We start from the raw sequence: 19,644 nt of genomic DNA on the forward strand, positions 1-19,644 counted from the left end.
CTTCTTGGGCCAATAGGCATGCAGATAACATTGCGTCTTTGGAGAGTTCGTGCACTTCTTTTAACACCAGAGGCCATCCCAAAGTCCAGTTTCAGATCAGGAGTACTAGCATGGCGATTACAAAGGCACAGCCATTTCAAATATCAATCTTGGTAAGGCCAAGTCACGTTCATACAGCCTGAACCAGGTCTTCTCTTCACATCACCGGTTTCACGCTATAATTTCAGCACCAGGGATACCTTTGACTGGCAGAACCCTATTTTATCAGCGATAAGCATGGGTAGAAAGTCCTTCCTGGGACAGAGGAACAGCTACAATTTTTTTTTCTCGGTGTCAACTGAACATATGGAGCCATGCTTAAACCTCTGAAAAGCACGTATACCCTCCTTACAATGCCGTATTTATAGAAACGGCTGATGCAACACCTTGCAATTACCATCTGATGCAATACCACCACTTTGCTTACTGGAGGCTTGAAGTGGTATAACCCATGTTTAGTCTCTAGAGCTAAGTTCCGGTCAACCCTTCGCTATCTCTTCCATCATGCAGTATGATTGATGACTTTTGGGGTTATGATGAACATCGTGGTGAGATCCAATATTCCTTACATTTCGAGGGCACAGCTCTAAAACGGTGTTCGCAGACCGGCCGCTAGTTAGTACACCAGACCGAACCTATTGGTAACTCTCTAGGAGGCTTCCGGATCAGCTAGTGTATAATCTTGCTACCTCTACCCTGCCAGATAATGACTGAGGGAGTCCGAGTAGTGTGTATGCGCGGAGCATTGTTTCGAAGCCACGTTATGTCAAGGATCTGGGTACATTCTTACCATGTACGCCATATCCAAAAATTTCATTACTTCATACAGCATTTCCCACCCACTTTTTCTTACTATTGAATACACCATGAATTGTCAAACTAACAGAGCAAGCTTATCTGTGAAAAGTTCTAAACCTCCCAAGCACTTCCTAATTAATTTCACAAATATACGTGGTCTCAATTCTAATCTCAACGATGACCATTTCCACTTGCAGTCTGCCAAACCCCATGTACTTTTTCTGACAGAATCTCAATTATCGGTTGATTCAACTACAGCTCATCTCAGATACCCAAATTATTCGCTGTATGATTCCTTTCGCCTCAAAGGTGGTACTTGTGCATATCTCCGTTCTGACATTCCCTGTCAAAGACTTGGCAATTTGGAATCTCCTCTCTTTGATCTTCTCTGGCTTAAAATCTCTCTACCTCATTCTGTCAAATTCATCTGTTGTCTCCACCATTCTTCCAACTCCACTAATCACTTGGAGCTCTTTGACTTCCTCTCTTTGCAACTTGACTTTCTCCAGTCCAACTTTCCTAACAGTGAGGTAATTTTCCTTGGTGATTTTAATGTTCATAACTCCAGCTGGCTTCCATTTTCTAGTCACACCAACCCAGCTGGTCAAGATTCTGAGGCTTTTGCAATTACTAATGACCTTGCACAGATTGTTCATTTACCTACAAGAATACAGGACAATCCTAATCATACAGCCAATACGCTTGATCTTTTTCTCACAAACAACCCTTCTAAGTAAACGGTCGAAGTGAGAGATCCTTTAGGCACTTCAGATCACAACTTGGTGATTGTCTCTTCTCCAATGAAACCGTTATCTCATGGCTATTACCAACCTCGTGTTGTTTGGCATTACCAGAATGCAAAATGGGATGACCTGCGAGACTTCTTTTCTTCTTTTCCTTGGTCAGTTTACTGTTTCAAAACTTCTAATGTCAACGTTTGCTCAGATCATGTCAGTGAAATTATTCTTGCAGGAATGGAAACCTTTATCCCACATTCCACTTTAAAATCTCGTCCTTTATCGAAACCTTGGTTTTCCAATAAATGCGCTAAGGCTGTTCAGTTCAAGAGAAGAATGTTGCATATCATAATTGGCTTGTTTCTAATTCTTCAGTTTCATTTTCTGCCTATACCAAAGCTCGCAACAATTGTAAAGCAGTTATTAATCAGTCCAAACTAGAGTTTGAACAGGCTAAGAGTAGAAAACTTGCTTCTTACCCTAACGGTAGCTGAGCATTCTGTTCTCTTGCCAAAGCTATTGGCCGCAACTTTTGCCGAACTCCGCTCCCACCTCTGTCCAAACCAGATGGTTCTGTTGTCACTTCAGCCAAGGAGAAAGCTGACCTGCTAGCATCCCATTTTTCTTCCAGCTCATGTATTAATGATCTTGGTAAAACACCTACCACCATTCTCAACATGCACCATTCAATGCCTCCCGTGGTCTTCCATCAAAAGGATGTCAGAAGGATTTTGACGAATCTTGATACTAAGAAAGCTCCAGGTCCCGATGGTATTTCTCCACTTGTTCTCAAAACCTGTGCTCCTGAACTTACTCCTATTCTTTGCCACCTTTTTTCACTTTCTTATTCCAAAGGTGTTTTTCTTTCTGCTTGGAAATTTGCTCATATCCAGCCAGTTCCTAAAAAAGGTGACAAATCTCTCCCATCCAGTTATCGTCCCATTGCAATTACTTCTATTCTTTCTTAAAGTAATGGAGAAATCAATTAACCGCCAACTACCTAGAAACCTTCCGTCTGATCAACGATTGCCAGTATGGATTCCGTCAGTGTCAATCCACTGGTGATATTCTGGCTTATGTTACCCAATTATGGACTAATTCAATGGAAAGGTTCGGAGAAACACAAGTAATTGCTCTTGACATCTCAAAGGCTTTCGATCATGTTTGGCATAAATGTCTTCTAAACACGGTTCCATCTTATGGTTTGCCAACTGTTTTTAGTAATGGTTATCCAGTTTTCTCTCTGATCGCGTAGAGGCGCCTCCGTAGCCAGGTGGGAAGGAGCAGCAGTGCATAGCACACGCTTCTTGATAAGACAGGGGTTTGAGCCCGTCACCACCAAATATGGAGGATGCGGAAAGGTCAGGGAATGACCACCGCATATCCCAGAGCAATATGGCCTTAGTTGCTAATGCTCCTAAAAACCAAATAACAACAACTCTCTGATCGCTCACTGAGGGTGATGGTAGATGGCTCTCTGTCTTCTAACTTCTCCACTAATGCCGGTGTCCCCCAAGGTTCAGTTCTTACCCCCACTCTTTTCCGCTTGTATATTAATGACCTTCTTCCATTTACTGGAAATCCTATCCATAGTTTTGCTGATGATAGCACATTGCATTCAACTTTCCATTTTGAGAAACCTTGTCCTGCTCAATCATCTTCAACTTCTCGAAAATCTGCTACCAATTCCTTAAATGCCGATCTTCAGGTAATTCTTCAGTGGGGCAAAGACAATTTAGTTGATTTCAACCCTTCTAAAACTCAGTCTTGTCTTATATCTCGCAAAAAGGATTCTTCTGCTCCTATGCTTACCTTTAGTGACACTCCGATTTCTAGGCAAAATGATATATCTCTTTTGGGATTACCATGACTTTAATTTCTCTTGGCACAAGCACATTACAAATATTGCTCCTTCTGCATCTAAAAAACTTGGTTTACTCTTTCGCTCTCGGCATTACTTTTCTTCCAAACAACTGCTCACTCTGTATAAATCACAAATCTGCCCTGCCATGGAATATTGTTCTCACATCTGGGGTGATGCCCCCCAAAAGCTCTCTCAGGCTTCTTGATTCCATTCAGAAGAGGGCAGTTAGGTTAATTAATGATTCATCTCTAACAGAGTCTCTCCACTCGCTGTCTCATAGACGTACTGTTTCTGCTGCATGCCTCTTCTACAGATACTTCCATGGGCACTGTTCTTCTGAATTGGCTTCTGTAATTCCCGCTCTCTCTCTTTCAAAACAGTCCGAACACGTGCCGCCACCAGCCAACATCCATATACTGTCCAACTTCAAACTCACAGAACCAACTTTTCATCTTCCTCGTTTATTCATTCAACTGCCGTTTTCTGGAACAACCTTCTTTCATACGTATTTCCTGAAAATTACAGTCTGCAGAAGTTCAAGTCCAATGTCAACAAATATCTTCTTTCATCTTCTCAACCTCCAACCCAAGTACGGTACTAAGTACTATAGGTTCTAATACCTCTCGTGTTTAGGGTTTACATAAAAAATATATATATATATATATAAACGTTACCTGATGCAATACCTTGCAATTACCATCTGATGCAATACCTTTGCTTTGCAAGAAACAAAAATGACTGTAATAAAACAATATCTTATATTTTTTACTACAAATGTTGCTTTTTTTAAGGTGATGCAGCTTTTTATCCACCACTGTAGATTTCGTGTATCTTCTGCTCTCTTTAAAAAATCATTAATCTGGGTTTGTTTACTTTTGCTTGATAGAGCTTAGTAATTTAATTTCATTGTATGGAACTAAGCATTTTCGAAGCTCGCTTTGGAACTTCGGACTCCTTTCAGTTGAAGAAACTGCATGCAAAAAGCAATATTCTAATTGCTTGGCTAACTTTATCCCTTTCCGTATACTTTTTTAGTGTAAAATTTGGAAGTTCAGAATTCATCTGCACTATAATCCTCTGAATTAATTTGATTTGCCTCCAATGCCATTTCCAGCAAATTTGCTTTGCCAGCCTCTTTTTCTACCAGTAATTCTTGAACTTCAGTAATCATAATCTTTCTTTTTTTAGGAACATTGGCAACTAAGGCTATGTTGTTCTGTGTATTCTGAGGTTGATTTTCTATTGTTCTGGACGAAAACTTGTGTTTCCAGGAGAAAAAAAACATGCTACCCTCGCCTGAGACCAACTAACTCAGCCATGTTGTGAAAAAGACCCATAAAAATTCCTCCCATCATCAATAGGATTCGAACTTAGGTTGTTTCCACCCGTTGTGGGGATGGCAGCGATTCTACCAACTATGCTACCCACAGGGGCTTCATTAGTCATATCATCAAAACCTTTCTGTCCTACCGATTTAGCAAGTTCTACTATCGCACGGATTCCATTTTTTGTCGGTTCGACCATATTTCGTGAATCAACTGACTCTGGCCATACATTTTTTCAACACGCATTTAATGCTGACAGTTTTACTTCTTTGAGTGATAAAGCTATGATTCTGATACACTCCACAACTGAAAAATGATTCCATGCCTCCATCACTTCAATTTTCTATAATCATTTCAATTCGGAATCAATTTTTTCCAAAATCCATTGTAACGATTTTCTGATGTAATAAGTTTCAAAAGTAGATATAATACATTGAGCTAATTAAAGAAGTTGTACTAGGTGGTAGGAACATTACTTCAATGTTTAGATAACTTAAATCTTTCTGATGGCCTGGCACGTTATCCAATAGTAATAAAACTTTGAAATCTAGATTTTTTCCACAAGTTCAACAGCACAGAATTATTTTTTATTTAAAAAAAATAAAAGCTCTTTATTTAGTTTAAAAACATATTTAAAAATAACATATAATATAAAAATACATTATTCATAGTATTATGCATTATAGTGCTAGAGCAGGATTGAATTATAAAGTGAAAAACTTGAACCTATTTCTTGCCTAATATCAAAGTTATTTAATGTAGCACTTTATGTAATACTATTTCACCTATAAGGGTTAAAAAGTGTGCCCACTCGAAGATAAGGGGGAAATTGGTGGAAGGAAGAGTATGAAAAGAGTGAATACAAGTTAGTTAACATATGCAGTGCATTACATTTCAGGTGCATCAGATTTTTTATTTCTTAAATTAATTGAATCTTTTCTTTTTCTGTGATTAATAGTTAGCCTATTCTATTAATCACAGAAAAAGAAAAGATGTTATACCTAAATTAAATAGAAGAAAATTAAATAACTAATTATCTTGTTACGAGTTAATTATTAACTCATTAATTAAAAAATAAAATACAGTAGATTCCCTCTTATCCGGTCTTGCTTTAACCAGCCTCCATTTTAACCGGCCATATTTTCATCGAGATTTTTCTGTAAATCAGATTTCCAGTGTCGTGGGCACAGCAGGAAAACAAAATTAAAATATTCTGGGAACGAGTACAGTGCACTGTAACGATCCTATAACTTTTTTCACTTCAGTTAGTCTTTGCTATCTGTGACGTTTGGATTGCAGTCAACTCCATGTGTACATATTTTCATCGTTAATTTTTGTTTTTTAAATTACATTAACTTGAAATGATAGGCTCGAACAAGTGTAAAACGGAATGTGTTAACTATTGAAACAAAACTAAAATCGTTGGAATGTATTGATAATGAAAAACCTGTAAAATGGATATGTAACAAACTGGTGTTGGATCAAGTACGGTGAATGACTGGTGGAGAAACAGGAAATCCCTTCAAGACTTCAGTACACAAACGGAATCAGAAAAAAGTGCTCTCAGACAGGTGCACTATGAATAAGCCAAAAAATGAAGTAGTTGACGACGCATTATGGATATGATTCATGCAAGAATGATAAAGAGGAAACTCTTCGTCATTCTTAGCGGGCCGGTTTTGAAGGAAATGGCAGTACAATTGGACAAGAAAGTCAACAGCAGAGAATAATTCTTAACCAGCAAGGGATGGCCTTCATGATGGAAACAGCGCCACGGAATTCGTTATCTAGGTGTTTGAAGCAGGAAATTGTCAGCAGATCAAAATGCTGCAAGTGAATTTTCTCAAATTTTTTTAGAATTTATACAGAAGGAAAATCTTACTCCTGAACAAGTCTACAATTTGGATAAAACAGGCATAAATTTTAAGCTTTTTCTGACGAAAATGCAAACTGCTGCTATTGGTTTTAAATGAATAAACAGAGAATCATTGTGGCCCTTTGTACAAATGCTGCTGAGAGTCACAAACTGCCCCTTTTCGTTGCAGAAAAGTCAGCCAAACCAAGAGCATTTAAAAATGTAAATTTCAATGTTCTGCCAGTTTACCACAAAGCCAAAGGTCAGCTTGAATGGATTCTTTTCTATTTGAAGAATGGTCTTCAACTGAATTCATTCTAAAAGTTAAGGCACATTTGAAATTACCACTCAAGACTGTTCTTGTCCTTTAAATGCTCCAACACATCTCATTGACCTATCTTCTGATGACACCAAGGTGGTGGATTGTCGTGAGCCCACACATGAGCATTATGATGATTGAATAAGCCTTCCGGAGTGAAATAAGTCTCATCCGTGAACAAAACATAGGCTGGAAAATTCAATTCTTGAACACTTTCTTGGAGAAACCACTGTGCAAAAGCCACACATGCAGGATGATCTTGGGGGAGCAGTAACCGAACCCTTTGGAGATGAAAGGGGTGTAAGGAATCATCGTGCCAGGCACGTTGTATACTGCAACGAGACACTCCTAAGGTAGAGGCAATGGCACGTGTGCTGGTAGTAGGATTATTCTGGACGGCATTCAACACACTTTCTTCCATGGCGGGAGTTCGCGTCGAACGTAGTCTGCCTGCACTACTTCTGTTACCTCTAAATGATCCATAATTGCACAAATTTTGATGCACAAAAAAAAATTAAAATATTCTGGGACACGCAAACGGTGGTCCGGTACGTGTCTGTCTGGGATGCTTTCTCCATAAATTCGATGAGCGGCTCATCCATTGCCCTCTGCTAATCCATACACTAGGTGCATGTCTGCCAGCTCACAGTTTGTATATCGATACATGCTCTTCGTGCAGCAACTACTGCTTGAATGAGTAAACCAGAAATTTTCCCTCTCGCAAACTGATGAACAGCGCCGTGTACTGACTTACAGTCATGTTTCCGGTTATAGGTTCCTATGCGATTCACATTCCTTTAGATTACCTACCTCCCCTAAACGTTTGTACCAATTTTTGAGACACCCTGTATAATCTACAAAGATATTGATGTAAGTTGCAGTTACTTATTGCACGAAATGGAAAATCTCTGAACTACTTATACTCATCCCATTTCTTAATACAGAAGATCTCCCCCACACAGAAAGGGGGAAAAAAGAGATTTATTAAATTCAACATTAATAAAGCAATATATTCTTTTCATTATTGTATGTTAACAGTACATGTTGCTCTTTTTGAAATAACACTTTTGTGATCACTGCATTGAATTAACCTGAGTTAAAATATCATACCACTTCTTAATACTCTTTTGTTATTTATTAATTCTATTAACATATTAACAGAAGGCTAAAATACTTTTTCCCTGTATAGGCAAAAACAAAAAATAATGCAAATATCCTTCTGATATTTTAAGTATTAGTATATTAGTCACTTAAAGCTAGTTTACTATAATTATCTAAATATTTTTAGTGCCTTTATTCACTTGATAAAGAGAAAACGGAAATGCAGTTTATCGTACTTTAAAACTGAAGCCTTGATACACAGTAGACCATAAAAATGGAGAACATGGATGGTGTTCTTCTGAAACAACTTTGCTGGAAACATACCATCTTGATTCTGTAGCTATTGCAAAAAATTAGTATAATATACTTTAATCTTGGGAAACATTTTTTCTATCATAAAACAGATATAAATATTACAAAATTTCATTAATATTCAAACAGAAATGTTATTGATGATGATGATGATATATAAAAAAATAATTGTTTATTCTCCGGGATGACCACATAAGGTCAAATGAGCTCACAAAATAGAGAGAACAGAAGAATTAAAGAAATCACCATATTTAGTAGTCATGCAAACTTGAACCACAGTCAAAGTTCACGAACTTCTATATTCTTGAGCTTGACCACTTGGCTTGATCATAATTCAAATTTTTCTGAGTTATAAATTTATTCCTTAATTTATACAGGGTGCTATTTCTCAGGAATTTTTTATTTTAAAAAATGAAAAGTAATTAAATTAGACAGATCCTTGGATGCCGATTCCAAATCTGTTTTTTTGGTTTTCCTCTAGCATGCCAAGTTTTTGTGATGAGGATGAATAGGTGAATACAGTGAGACTGATTATACTGCTCGCATGCCAATTCAGCCAACCTACATGAATATAATTATTATTTATTTATTATTTCTGTTTATACATTCATATTTATGTAATTGTTTGAATTAACTATATCCTCACTTCATAATTTAAATTTCTTTATTATAAATTGTTTCAATTAAGGTCCAGTAAATTAATGAAATACATCATCATGCTCGAAAGTGTCACCCCAACAAATTCTGCTGTGCCTATAGCTCTTTCCTAATTAAATTTGGGCCAGTAAATCAGAGAGTCTTATAATGGGGGATTTTAATTTCCCAGATATTGACTTAAATTTGTGGGTTGGTCACTCACACACTAGCAAGGCTTTTGTGGATTTATTGGATGATTGTTTTCTACATCAGCATGTTCAGGAGGCAACTAGAGGAAGTAATACTCTTGATCTGATTATCAGTAGTGATTCTTCATGCATTAAAAATCTGCAGATAAAGGAACCACTATGTGGCAGTAATCACAGTGTGCTGAAGTGGAATTTACTCAGAGGTAACTACCATCAGGAGTAAAGGGAAGGGTTTTTGCTTTCGTAAAGGCGACTACGGTGGTCTGAGACAGTATTTAAATTCTATACAGTGGGACCAACTGATGACGCCAACAGCAAATTCAAAATGGGAAGCATTCAAAGAACTTATCTTTGAAGCTATTAAGCTTTACATACCAACTAAGAAATATTGTTCAAGGTTTAGGCCTAAATGGAGGTCAGATGAACTAATGAGACATGGCAGAGAAGAAAAATGCATGGGATACATATAAATCAATGGGTGACATGGAAGCCTATGATAGATATAAGCTGATCTGTAACCAAGTCACAAAGAAGATTAGGCAGGCAAAGGCAGATTATGAGAAATGCTTGGCAAAAGATGCAAAGAAAAACAGAAAAGAGTTCTTTACCTATGTAAACTCTAGAAGGAAAGGGATGAATCAGATTGGTCCACTGGATATTGATGGTTCAACAGTTGAGGATCCTGCTCAGGTGGCTAACCAACTAAACGAACGAGTATTTTGCATCTACATTCACACAAGAGGAGTTATTCAGGAAGGGGAATGCCAGAGGTGAAGTAAATTCTGGCACTGAGCTAGATGATTTTGTAATAACTGAGAGGAAAGTGGAGGAGAAATTGTTGAGGATAAACATAAAAAAGGCACCTGGGGTGGATGGGATCTATCCAGTTATATTAAAGGAAGCAGCAAAGGAACTAAGCAAACCCTTAGCCATAATTATGAGAGCTTCTTTGGACTCAGGGGAGGTAACCATAGACTGGAGATGTGCAAATGTGACACCAATTCACAAAGGAGGATCAAAGACTGACACAAGTAATTATAGACTTGTGAGTTTAACTTCTGTTCCAGAAAAATTAATGGAGGTACTGGTTAAAGAAGCACTGCAGGATCATCTAGACAAGGACTTCAGTTATAGCTCGGACACAGCGTGGTTTTGTTAAGGGAAAGTCTTGCCTGACCAATTTGACTGGATACTATGATGCAGTCACTAAAGAACTGGATGTAGGGAATAACTTTGATATTATATTTGGATCTTAGAAAGGCTTTTGATACTGTTGCACATGGAAAACTGCTGCACAAATTGGAGCAGTGTGGCATTGGAGACAAATTGCTGCTATGGATAAAGGGATGGTTGCGGGGGAGAAGACAGAGAGTGGTAATCAATGGACACTGCTCATCTTGGACTAATGTTATTAGTGGAGTCCCTCAGGACTAATGTTATTAGTTGAGTCCATTACTGTTTTTTGTATTTATAAATGATATTGATGATGGTATATCAAGCTTAATGTCCAAGTTTGCAGACAATACAAAGGTTGGCAAAGTTGTTAAGGACACTACTGACGCTATGCTGCTGCAAGAGGATTTGGAAAGGTTGAGCAGATGGGTTGAGAGGTGGCAAATGAAGTTTAACATTGACAAATGTAAAGTACTACATATGGGAAACAGTAACCCCAGAGCAATGTATCAACTCTGTGGTCTACACTGACAGTAGTAGAGAATGAAAAGGACCTGGTGGTAATTGTGCAGGCATATATGAAGTTCTCTGAGCAGTGCAGACGGGCTGCAAGAGTAGCTCATGGTGTCTTGTCAACGATATACAGGAATGTTTCTAGCAGGGATAAGGAGGTGATTATTCCCTTGTATAAGGTAATGGTCAGGCCACCCTTGAGTACTGTATACAGGTCTGGAGGCCTCATTTCAAGAAGGATGTAGAGCTGCTGGAACGAGTAGAGAAGGGCAACAAGATTAGTGAATGGAACAAAAGGTTGCTCTTACGAAGAAAAGCTTAAGTTTTTCAAATTACAGTGTCTGGAGACTAGACACCGGCAAGGTGATCTGATAGGTGTATAAAGCCTTGAACGGTTTGAGCATGCTCAATGCTGATTGGATTCTTCCTCTTGCTCAGAATAATCCTGAGAGGGCCTAAATTCAAATTGAGGAAAGACAGATGTAGGATAGATGTGTGGAAATTTGCCTTTAGCCCGCGGGTAGTTGGTTGGTGGAACAGACTTCCATCCCTTGTTGTGGAAGTTGATAGCTTAAATAAATTTAAGGCTCAGCTGGACAAGTATTTCGAATGAACGGAGGGGTGAAGTGGAAGTTTTTTTTTTTTTTTGGCTGATGCTGCATAAGCTTGCTTTCTTGCATCACATGCCTCTACTAATGCTAATGCTAAATAACAATGGCATGCAATAAAATGGATATTCATAAAATTTACCAGTTACTTTTTAGCTGTCCTTTAGGTCAGTGTTTGCCAACCTGTGGTCAATAGCCTATTTGTGGTCCATGTTAACTTCACAGTAAAGCAAACTTTATTGCAGGAAGCAACCATCCTATTAACAGCAATGGAAATATAGATATGCCCATACCAAAAAAGCATATAATACTCTATGTAAAATGCAAGTACACATCACTGTATTTAAAAAATAATTATTAATATATTTGCACATATATTTTAATACTTTTTGTGGTCAGTAGTTTCTAATTTCAAATGTAAAAGTGGTCTATAACTTCTAATTTCAAATATAAAAGTAGTCTTAGCTTCTAATTTCAAATATAAAGGTGGTCTGTAACTTCTAATTTCAAATATAAAGGTGGTCTGTAACTTCTAATTTCAAATATAAGATTGGTCCATATCTGAAAATGGGCTGAAAAACACTGCTCTGGGTGATCAGAATAAGGCATCAGCACCATGCGTTATTTGTTCCACTTCTTCAAATGGATTACATGATTGCATGAATAAAGAATAAAGCCAATGCCTTTTGCCAAATCTATGATTTGGAGGGAGCCAAAAGACCTTGATTGTGATTGCTATTTTTGTAATGCAATTATAAATGGATTCTCAGTGAAGAATATGCACAAGATTATTTATCCAAACCTGGATTCAGCAATGAGACCAATCCATCATGATAACAGTATGCCAGTTCCTCCACGACATGGTCTAGATTCTTTAAAAGGCAAAATTGAATGCAATGACAGTGCAACTGGAACAGACTTAATACCTTCAGCAGATCTCGAGCACACATCTGACAAAGAGACATCACAGCCAGTGCAGTTTACACAAGATGAGTTGATCACCTTATTAGTATCTAGTCCTATCCAAAGATGTTCAGCTTTATCCAAAGATAAAGCTGAACATCTTGCTTTAAGACTAAAGCAGAAACAACATGGTTAAGAAGAATGTCAAAGTGTCTCACTTTTGAAAAAGAAACCAAGTTTTGGTGACATTCTTTACAGTAAATGGTCTGCTCTGCTACTGCTGACATCAATGGAGTTTTTAAGGGAACTGTCATGTGCACATTATATCTGAATGACACCTCTTCATAGATTCCTCTTGCATAATAAGAACTTAAACTATTCATCCCTACTGCCCACTCTGTTCATGACTTCCGGGCTAGCCGGGTGGGTAAGTGCCTGCCTGGCAACCCAAAGGTCACGGGTTTGAATCCCGCCTCGGGCTTGGATATCACAATGGTGCCACACTATCTGGTTGGATCTCACGGCCACGATACACGAAGGAAGCAGGAAAAAACTGGTTCCTTCATGTATTGCTCACATCATATGATAAAAAAAAAAAAAAAAAAATTCTGTTCATCTAATAGACATATTATAACACGAAGACACTACTTGAAACAATTCAATACAACACTCACTAATGGAATATCTGCAATGACCTCAATGTTATTAATATGTTAATGGGTATGCAAGGATTCACAAAATGTTGTTTCCTATGCCTATGGGACACATCAGACCTGAATGGCCTCAAAGAAGTATATATGTGACAGGAAAAAGTAGTTTGCAATGTGTTCCATTAGTGGAATATTGGGGATTCTATGATGGTTTTTCTTCCATCTCTCCACGTTAAACTTGGCCTTATGAAGAGTTTTACAAAAGCAATAGGTAAGATGAAAGAAAATTTCATTACTTAGTTTTGAGGAACTTCCAATCAGTGCCTTGAAAGTGATAGAAGGAATCTTTGTGGGGCCTCAATTTCAGCAGATAAAGTTTTGAAAAATTCCTCAACATATGGCAGGCTTTCAAATTTTTTGTGGAAGCTCTTTGGGCAACCACAGGTCTCCTGAAAATAAACATGGAGTTCAGAAACTACTTGTTGCATATAAATAAATGTCACTGAAACTTCATTTCTTTTTGGCATTTAGACTTCCTTGCTGAAACTGTGGCATGGTGAGAGACAAGTAGGGGGAATGATTCCATCAAGACATTAATTAAGCCAATAGAAAATTGCTACCATTGTCTGGAGCAAACAAACATTAGCAGACTACTGCTGGATGTTGTACCATGACATTCTAGACAAAGTGTACGAAAGGAAATCACCTGCACAACATTTTAAAATTGTACATATCTTTTTTACAATCATGTACTGTATTATTTGAGCTATGCATATAAAATGTAATGAGTTTAAACTATAAAAGTTTATAAAAATGTAATTGTAATTATATTTTAATCATAAAATCTTATGTGTTTTGTAATGAAATCATAGTAGTTAACTTGAACTGATATATTCAGCAGTTGTATTCAGAAAACTACACACGCTATAAAAAAAAAAAAAAAAAAAAAGGAAAACAAAAAAAGAACATACTTGAAATTAGCATGCAAAACTGCATTAGAAATGTGTGTATTCACATCTTTGATGAAAAAAAAACAAAAAAAACTCATTTTGTTAACAACTGTAATTGGAATTAATAAAGGTAAGAGCTTGCGAAATAACTGTAACAGAGCAAAAAATGGTTCATTTTTAATTGTTTAAAGAATGTTGCACTACATAAGCATGTAATTATGGAGCTTATAAACAGTCTCGAAATATATGTAAATAGTATAATAGAAACTCATTTATCTGAGGTGAGTACCAAGACTACCTTAGCAAAGAGAAATGTCAGATACCAGAAAACCCATTATCGAATTTTTTTTTTCAGCAGGGGTTTAGAATTCATATATTACTGTATAGTACTTATTATTTACAGTAATTGCAATAAAAAACTACTGATGTACAGATAATATTTTATCTGTACATCAGTATTTTTTCATAGCAACTTTCAAAAAAATTTGTATTTTTTGAAAGTTGCTAGGAAAAAAAAAACGGTTTGGTTGTAAAATATACAAGTTTATGTGGTACAAACTAAATGCACTAGTTAATATCTGGTTATAATAAGTTTATTTATGTTTTATTTTAAGATGGTCATTGTCAATTAAAAAGCATGAGCACATTTGTAATTAATCATGCCATCCAAATGTTACAACACTTCCTAGTTCATTTCACAAAATACGTGGTCTCAATTATAATCTCAACAATGCCCATTTCCACTTGCAGTCTGCCAAACCAACCCCATGTACTTTTTTCTGACAGAATTTCAGTTATCGGTTGATTCAACTACTGCTCATCTGAGATGCCCAAATTATTTGCTGCATGATTCCTTTCGCCTCAAAGGTGGTACTTGTGCATATGTCCATTCCGATATTCCCTGTCAGAGACTTGGTAATTTGGAATCTCCTCTTTTCAAGCTTCTCTGGCTTAAAATCTCTCTACCTCATTGTGTCAAATTCATCTGTTGTCTCTACCATTCTCCCAAATCCACTAATCACTAGGAGCTCTTTGACTTCCTCTCTTTCCAATTTGACTTTTTCCAATACAACTTTCCTAACAGTGAGGTAATTTTCCTTGGCAATTTTAATGTTCACAACTCCAGCTGGCTTCCGTTTTCTAGTAACACTGATCCAGCTGGTCGAGATGCTGAAGCTTTTGCAATTACTAATGATTTTGCACAGATTGTTCATTTACCTACAAGAATACGGGACAATCCAAACCATACAGCTAACACACTTGATCTTTTTCTCACAAACAACTCTTCTAAGTACACAGTCGAAGTGAGTGGTCCTTTAGGCGCATCAGATCACAACTTGGTGATTGTCTCTTCTCCAATGGAACCTTTATCTCATGGTTATTCCCAACCTCGTATTGTTCGGCATTAGAAGAATGCAAAGTGGGATGACTTACAAGATTACTTTTCTTCTTTTCCTTGGTCAGATTACTGTTTCAAAACTTCTGATGTTAACATTTCCTCAGATCAATCAATGAAATTATTCTTGTAGGAATGGAATCCTTTATCCCACACACCACTTTAAAATCTCGTCCTTTATCTAAACCTTGATTTTTCAATAAACGTGCCAAGGCTCTTCAAGAGAAGAATGTTGCATATCGTAATTGGCTTGTTTCCAATTCTTCAGTTTCATTTTCTGCCTACACCAAAGCTCACAACAATTGCAAAGCAGTTATTAATCAGTCCAAACTAGATTTTGAACAGGCTAAGAGTAGAAAACTTGCTTCTTGCCCTAATGGTAACGGAGCATTCTGGTATCTTGCCAAAGCTATTGGCCGCAATATTTGTCCATCACTGCTCCCACCTCTGTCAAAACCAGATGGTTATGTTATCACTTCAGCCAAGGATAAAGCTGACCAGCTAGCATCCCATTTTTCTTCCAACTCATGTATTAATGATCTTGGTAAAACACCTCCCACCATTCCCAACACGCTCCATTTAATGCCTCCTGTGGTCTTCCATCAAAAGGATGTCAGAAGGATTTTGACAATCTTGATGCGAAGGAAGCTCCAGTCCCTAATGCTATTTCTCCACTTGTTCTCAAAACCTGTGATCCTGAACTTACTCTTGGTCTTTGCCACCTTTTTTCACTTTCTTATTCCAAAGGCATTTTTCCTTCTGCTTGGAAATTTGCTCATATCCAGCCTGTTCCTAAAGAGGGTGACAAAACCCTCCCATCCAATTATCGTCCCATTGCAATTACTTCTACTCTGTCTAAAGTAATGGAGAAATCAATTAATTGCCAAATCTTAAACTACCTAGAAACCTTCCATCTGATCAATGATCACCAGTATGGATTCCGCCAGGTCGATCCACTGGTGATATTCTGACTTTTGTTACCCATTTATGGACAAATTCAATGGAACAGTTCGGTGAAACAGAAAACATAAGCAGTTTCTCTTGACATCTCAAAGGCTTTCGATCGTGTTTGGCATAAAGGTCTTTTAAACAAGCTTCCATTTTATGGTTTGCCAAATGTTTTTTGTAATTGGTTATCCAGTTTTCTCTCTAATTGCTCACTGAGGGTGATGGTAGATGGTTCTCTGTCTTCTAACTTCTCCACTAATGCATGTTTTCCCCAAGGTTCAGTTCTTTCCCCCACTCTTTTCCTCTTGTATATTAATGACTTTCTTCCACTGACTGGAAATCCTATCCACAGTTTTGCCAATGATAGCACACTGCATTCCACTTCCCATTTTGAGAAACCTTGCCCTGCTCAATCAGCTTCAACTTCTCAAATATCCGCTACCAATTCTTTAAATGTCGATCTCCACGTAATTCTCCAGTGGGGCAAAGCCAACTTAGTTGATTTCAATCTTCTAAAACTCAGTCTTGTCTTATATCTCGCAAACAGGATTCTTCTGTTCCTATGCTTATCTTTGGTGACACTCCGATTTCTAGGCAAATTGATATATCTCTTTTAGGGATTACCCTGACTTCTAATCTCTCTTGGCATAAGCATATTACAAAGATTGCTTCCTCTACATCTAAAAAAGTTGGTTTTCTCTTTCGCTCTCAGCGTTACTTTTCTTCCAAACAGCTGTTCACTCTGTACAAATCCCAAATCTGCCCTACAATGGAATATTGTTCTCACATCTGGGGCAGTGCCACCAAAACCTCTCTCAGGCTTCTAGATTCCATTCAGAAGACTGCAATTAGGTTAATTAATGACTCATCTCTAATAGTCTCTCCACTTTCTGTCTCTGCTGCATGCCTTTTCTACAGATACTTCCATGCACACTGTTCTTCTGAATTGGCTTCTATAATTCCCGCTCTCTCTCTTTCAAAACAGTCCGAACATGAGCTGCCGCCAGCCAACATCCATTTACTGTCCAACTTCAAACTCACAGAACCAACTTTTCAACTTCCTTGTTTATTCATTCAACTGCCGTTTTCTGGAACAACCTTCCTTCATACGTATTTCTTGAAAATTATAGTCTACAGAAGTCTGATGTCAACAAATATCTTCTTTCGTCTTCTCAAACCCATGCATGGTACTAAGTAATATAGGATCTAATACCTCTTGTGTTTGGGGTTTTCATAAAAAAAAAAAAAAATACCACCTTTTTAATTTTTCAACTCTCAGGAAAATAAAAGTGGAGAATTACTGAGACAGCTGGGGGTTCTCATTAGTAAAAAGCAAAGCATGCATGCCTATACAGGCTTATACACTAATGCTAGGAGTGTAAATAAATGTAATGAATTTTAAACATTGGTAAAATCATCATATGCAGGAATTTTGTGATTATCGGAAACATGGTGCCAACTAGACATACAGGATATGGAATTTGCAAATGATGAGTAGATGTACAGAAAGAACAGACACAAGAGGAGTTATGTACCAGATTAAGAAGCAAACAGAATCTAAATTTATGCACCCAGTTTGGTGCGACATAAGCGCTTGGGGAAAAAAAAATGAGGGTAAGGGTGTGTCACAGGCCTAATGACTGTGATGAGTATAATGAACAACTATACAGAATCTTAAATCTTATAACTTTAACTTTCCATATATTGACTGGACCGTGTGAATTGGTCGTTCGCACAGTAGCAGAGCTTTTCTGAATTCATTGGATAACTATTTTCTGTACCCGCTTGTCAGTTAGGTAACAAAAGAGAGAAAAAAAAAGCAGTATCCTTGATTGATCTGACTGTCATTAATGATTCTTCTTGCATCAAGAATCTCCAGATAAAGGAACAACTAGGTTCCTTTATCTGGTAATGATCATAATGTATTGATGTGGGATTTACTTAAAAATATATCTACTACTGTCAAGGGTAACAGGTAGGGATTTTGCTTTTGTAATGGTAACTTAGACAGTTTGAATTCTAGTCAGTGGAACCATCCAATGATGTTGACAAGTTGATAGTATATAACAGAGCTATGGTGCTCAATATGTTCTACATTGATATCAATATTTATAGAAGAATAAGAGAATTTTATGTACGTAGTATCATATTGAGGTAAATTTCTTGTCATACGGAAGTGTTCCACGTATCATAATGAGGTAAATTTCTCTTATTCTTCTACAGATGTTGACAACTACAAATTCTAAATGAGAAATATTTAGTGAAGTAATCTTGAAGCTACCAAGCTTTTTATAACAAGTAAGAGATACTGTACAAGAATTAGATCTAAATGGATGTCAGATGAAATGAGAAGACTAGTGGCAGAGAAGAAAACTGCATAGGATGATTATAAATTATAAAGGGACACAGAAACCCACAGTAAGTAGCAACTAGTCTGCAATCAAATCTCTAAGTAGTGGGGTTAACACTAAAAGAGATGAACCACATTGGTCCACTGGATATAAATTACATAACTATTGATGATCCTGTTTGGATCAGTGACAACTGAATATGTTGCCAAAAATGGTAAATTAGTAAAGGAGCAGGGTTTTTATTTCAATGTCTTCATTGAAATAAAAATGCTGCTCCTTTTCTGAGTTTGTGCGTGCTAGTGTGTGTGTGTCTGTGCGTGTGTTCAGTGATATCTCTACAAAGGGTGGTAATTAAATTAAATAATGAGACTGTATGCAGCTACTACACACCGAGTGTCACCTGTGAAACAAAGGCACAGGAGACGACCTCGAACCTTTCTCTAGTTGTGAAGTCACATTCCAAATGCAATGAGACAGGTTTTCATCACCTTGTGTTTTTGCAATTTGCAGTAAAAATGACAGACAAAAGAACAGAACAAATGAATCGATCTCAAATTTAAAAAAAAAATAAAGAAAATACCCACTGAAAGTTATGAGTTATGTCAAGTTTATGGGGAAGATACTATGTCAAGAGATTGCACATTTAAATGGCATACAAGATTTTTAGAAGGAAGTGAGAACAACCAAGCCAGCCATCCAGTATCCAAGAAAACTGAGAAATATGTAAACTGGGTAAGGGCACTGATTTGAAGTGACTGTTGTTTAAGCATTAGAATGGCTGCATCACAACTCAATAGGGACAAAGAAACAGTCAGACAAATTTTGAAGAATAAATTACAAAAAAGAAATTTCAAAGAAAGAGAAGACTCCCAAGTTTTTGAAAATGTTCTGAAAAAAATTGAAGATCCAGACTTTGTTTGAGTACTCCAATTACTTGCGATGAAAGTTGGCTGTTCC

At 37.2% G+C, this 19,644-nt stretch overlaps 1 protein-coding gene across 1 annotated transcript in view; it reads right to left on the reverse strand.

The window, feature by feature from the left end:
- Nucleotides 1–19,644, reverse strand: part of LOC150084626 (UDP-GalNAc:beta-1,3-N-acetylgalactosaminyltransferase 2-like) — a 185,834-nt gene that overhangs the window by 147,566 nt on the left and 18,624 nt on the right. Inside the window, exon 3 of the mRNA XM_090375365.1 lies at nucleotides 8,275–8,378. Within this exon, the coding sequence (XP_090231491.1) occupies nucleotides 8,275–8,378 (104 nt within the window). The remainder of the gene's footprint in view (nucleotides 1–8,274; nucleotides 8,379–19,644) is intronic.

The sequence above is a fragment of the Mastigoproctus giganteus genome, chromosome 6 (genome assembly GCF_048544385.1).
Source record: "Mastigoproctus giganteus isolate SK-2022 chromosome 6, ASM4854438v1, whole genome shotgun sequence".
Taxonomy (NCBI): domain Eukaryota; kingdom Metazoa; phylum Arthropoda; class Arachnida; order Uropygi; family Thelyphonidae; genus Mastigoproctus; species Mastigoproctus giganteus.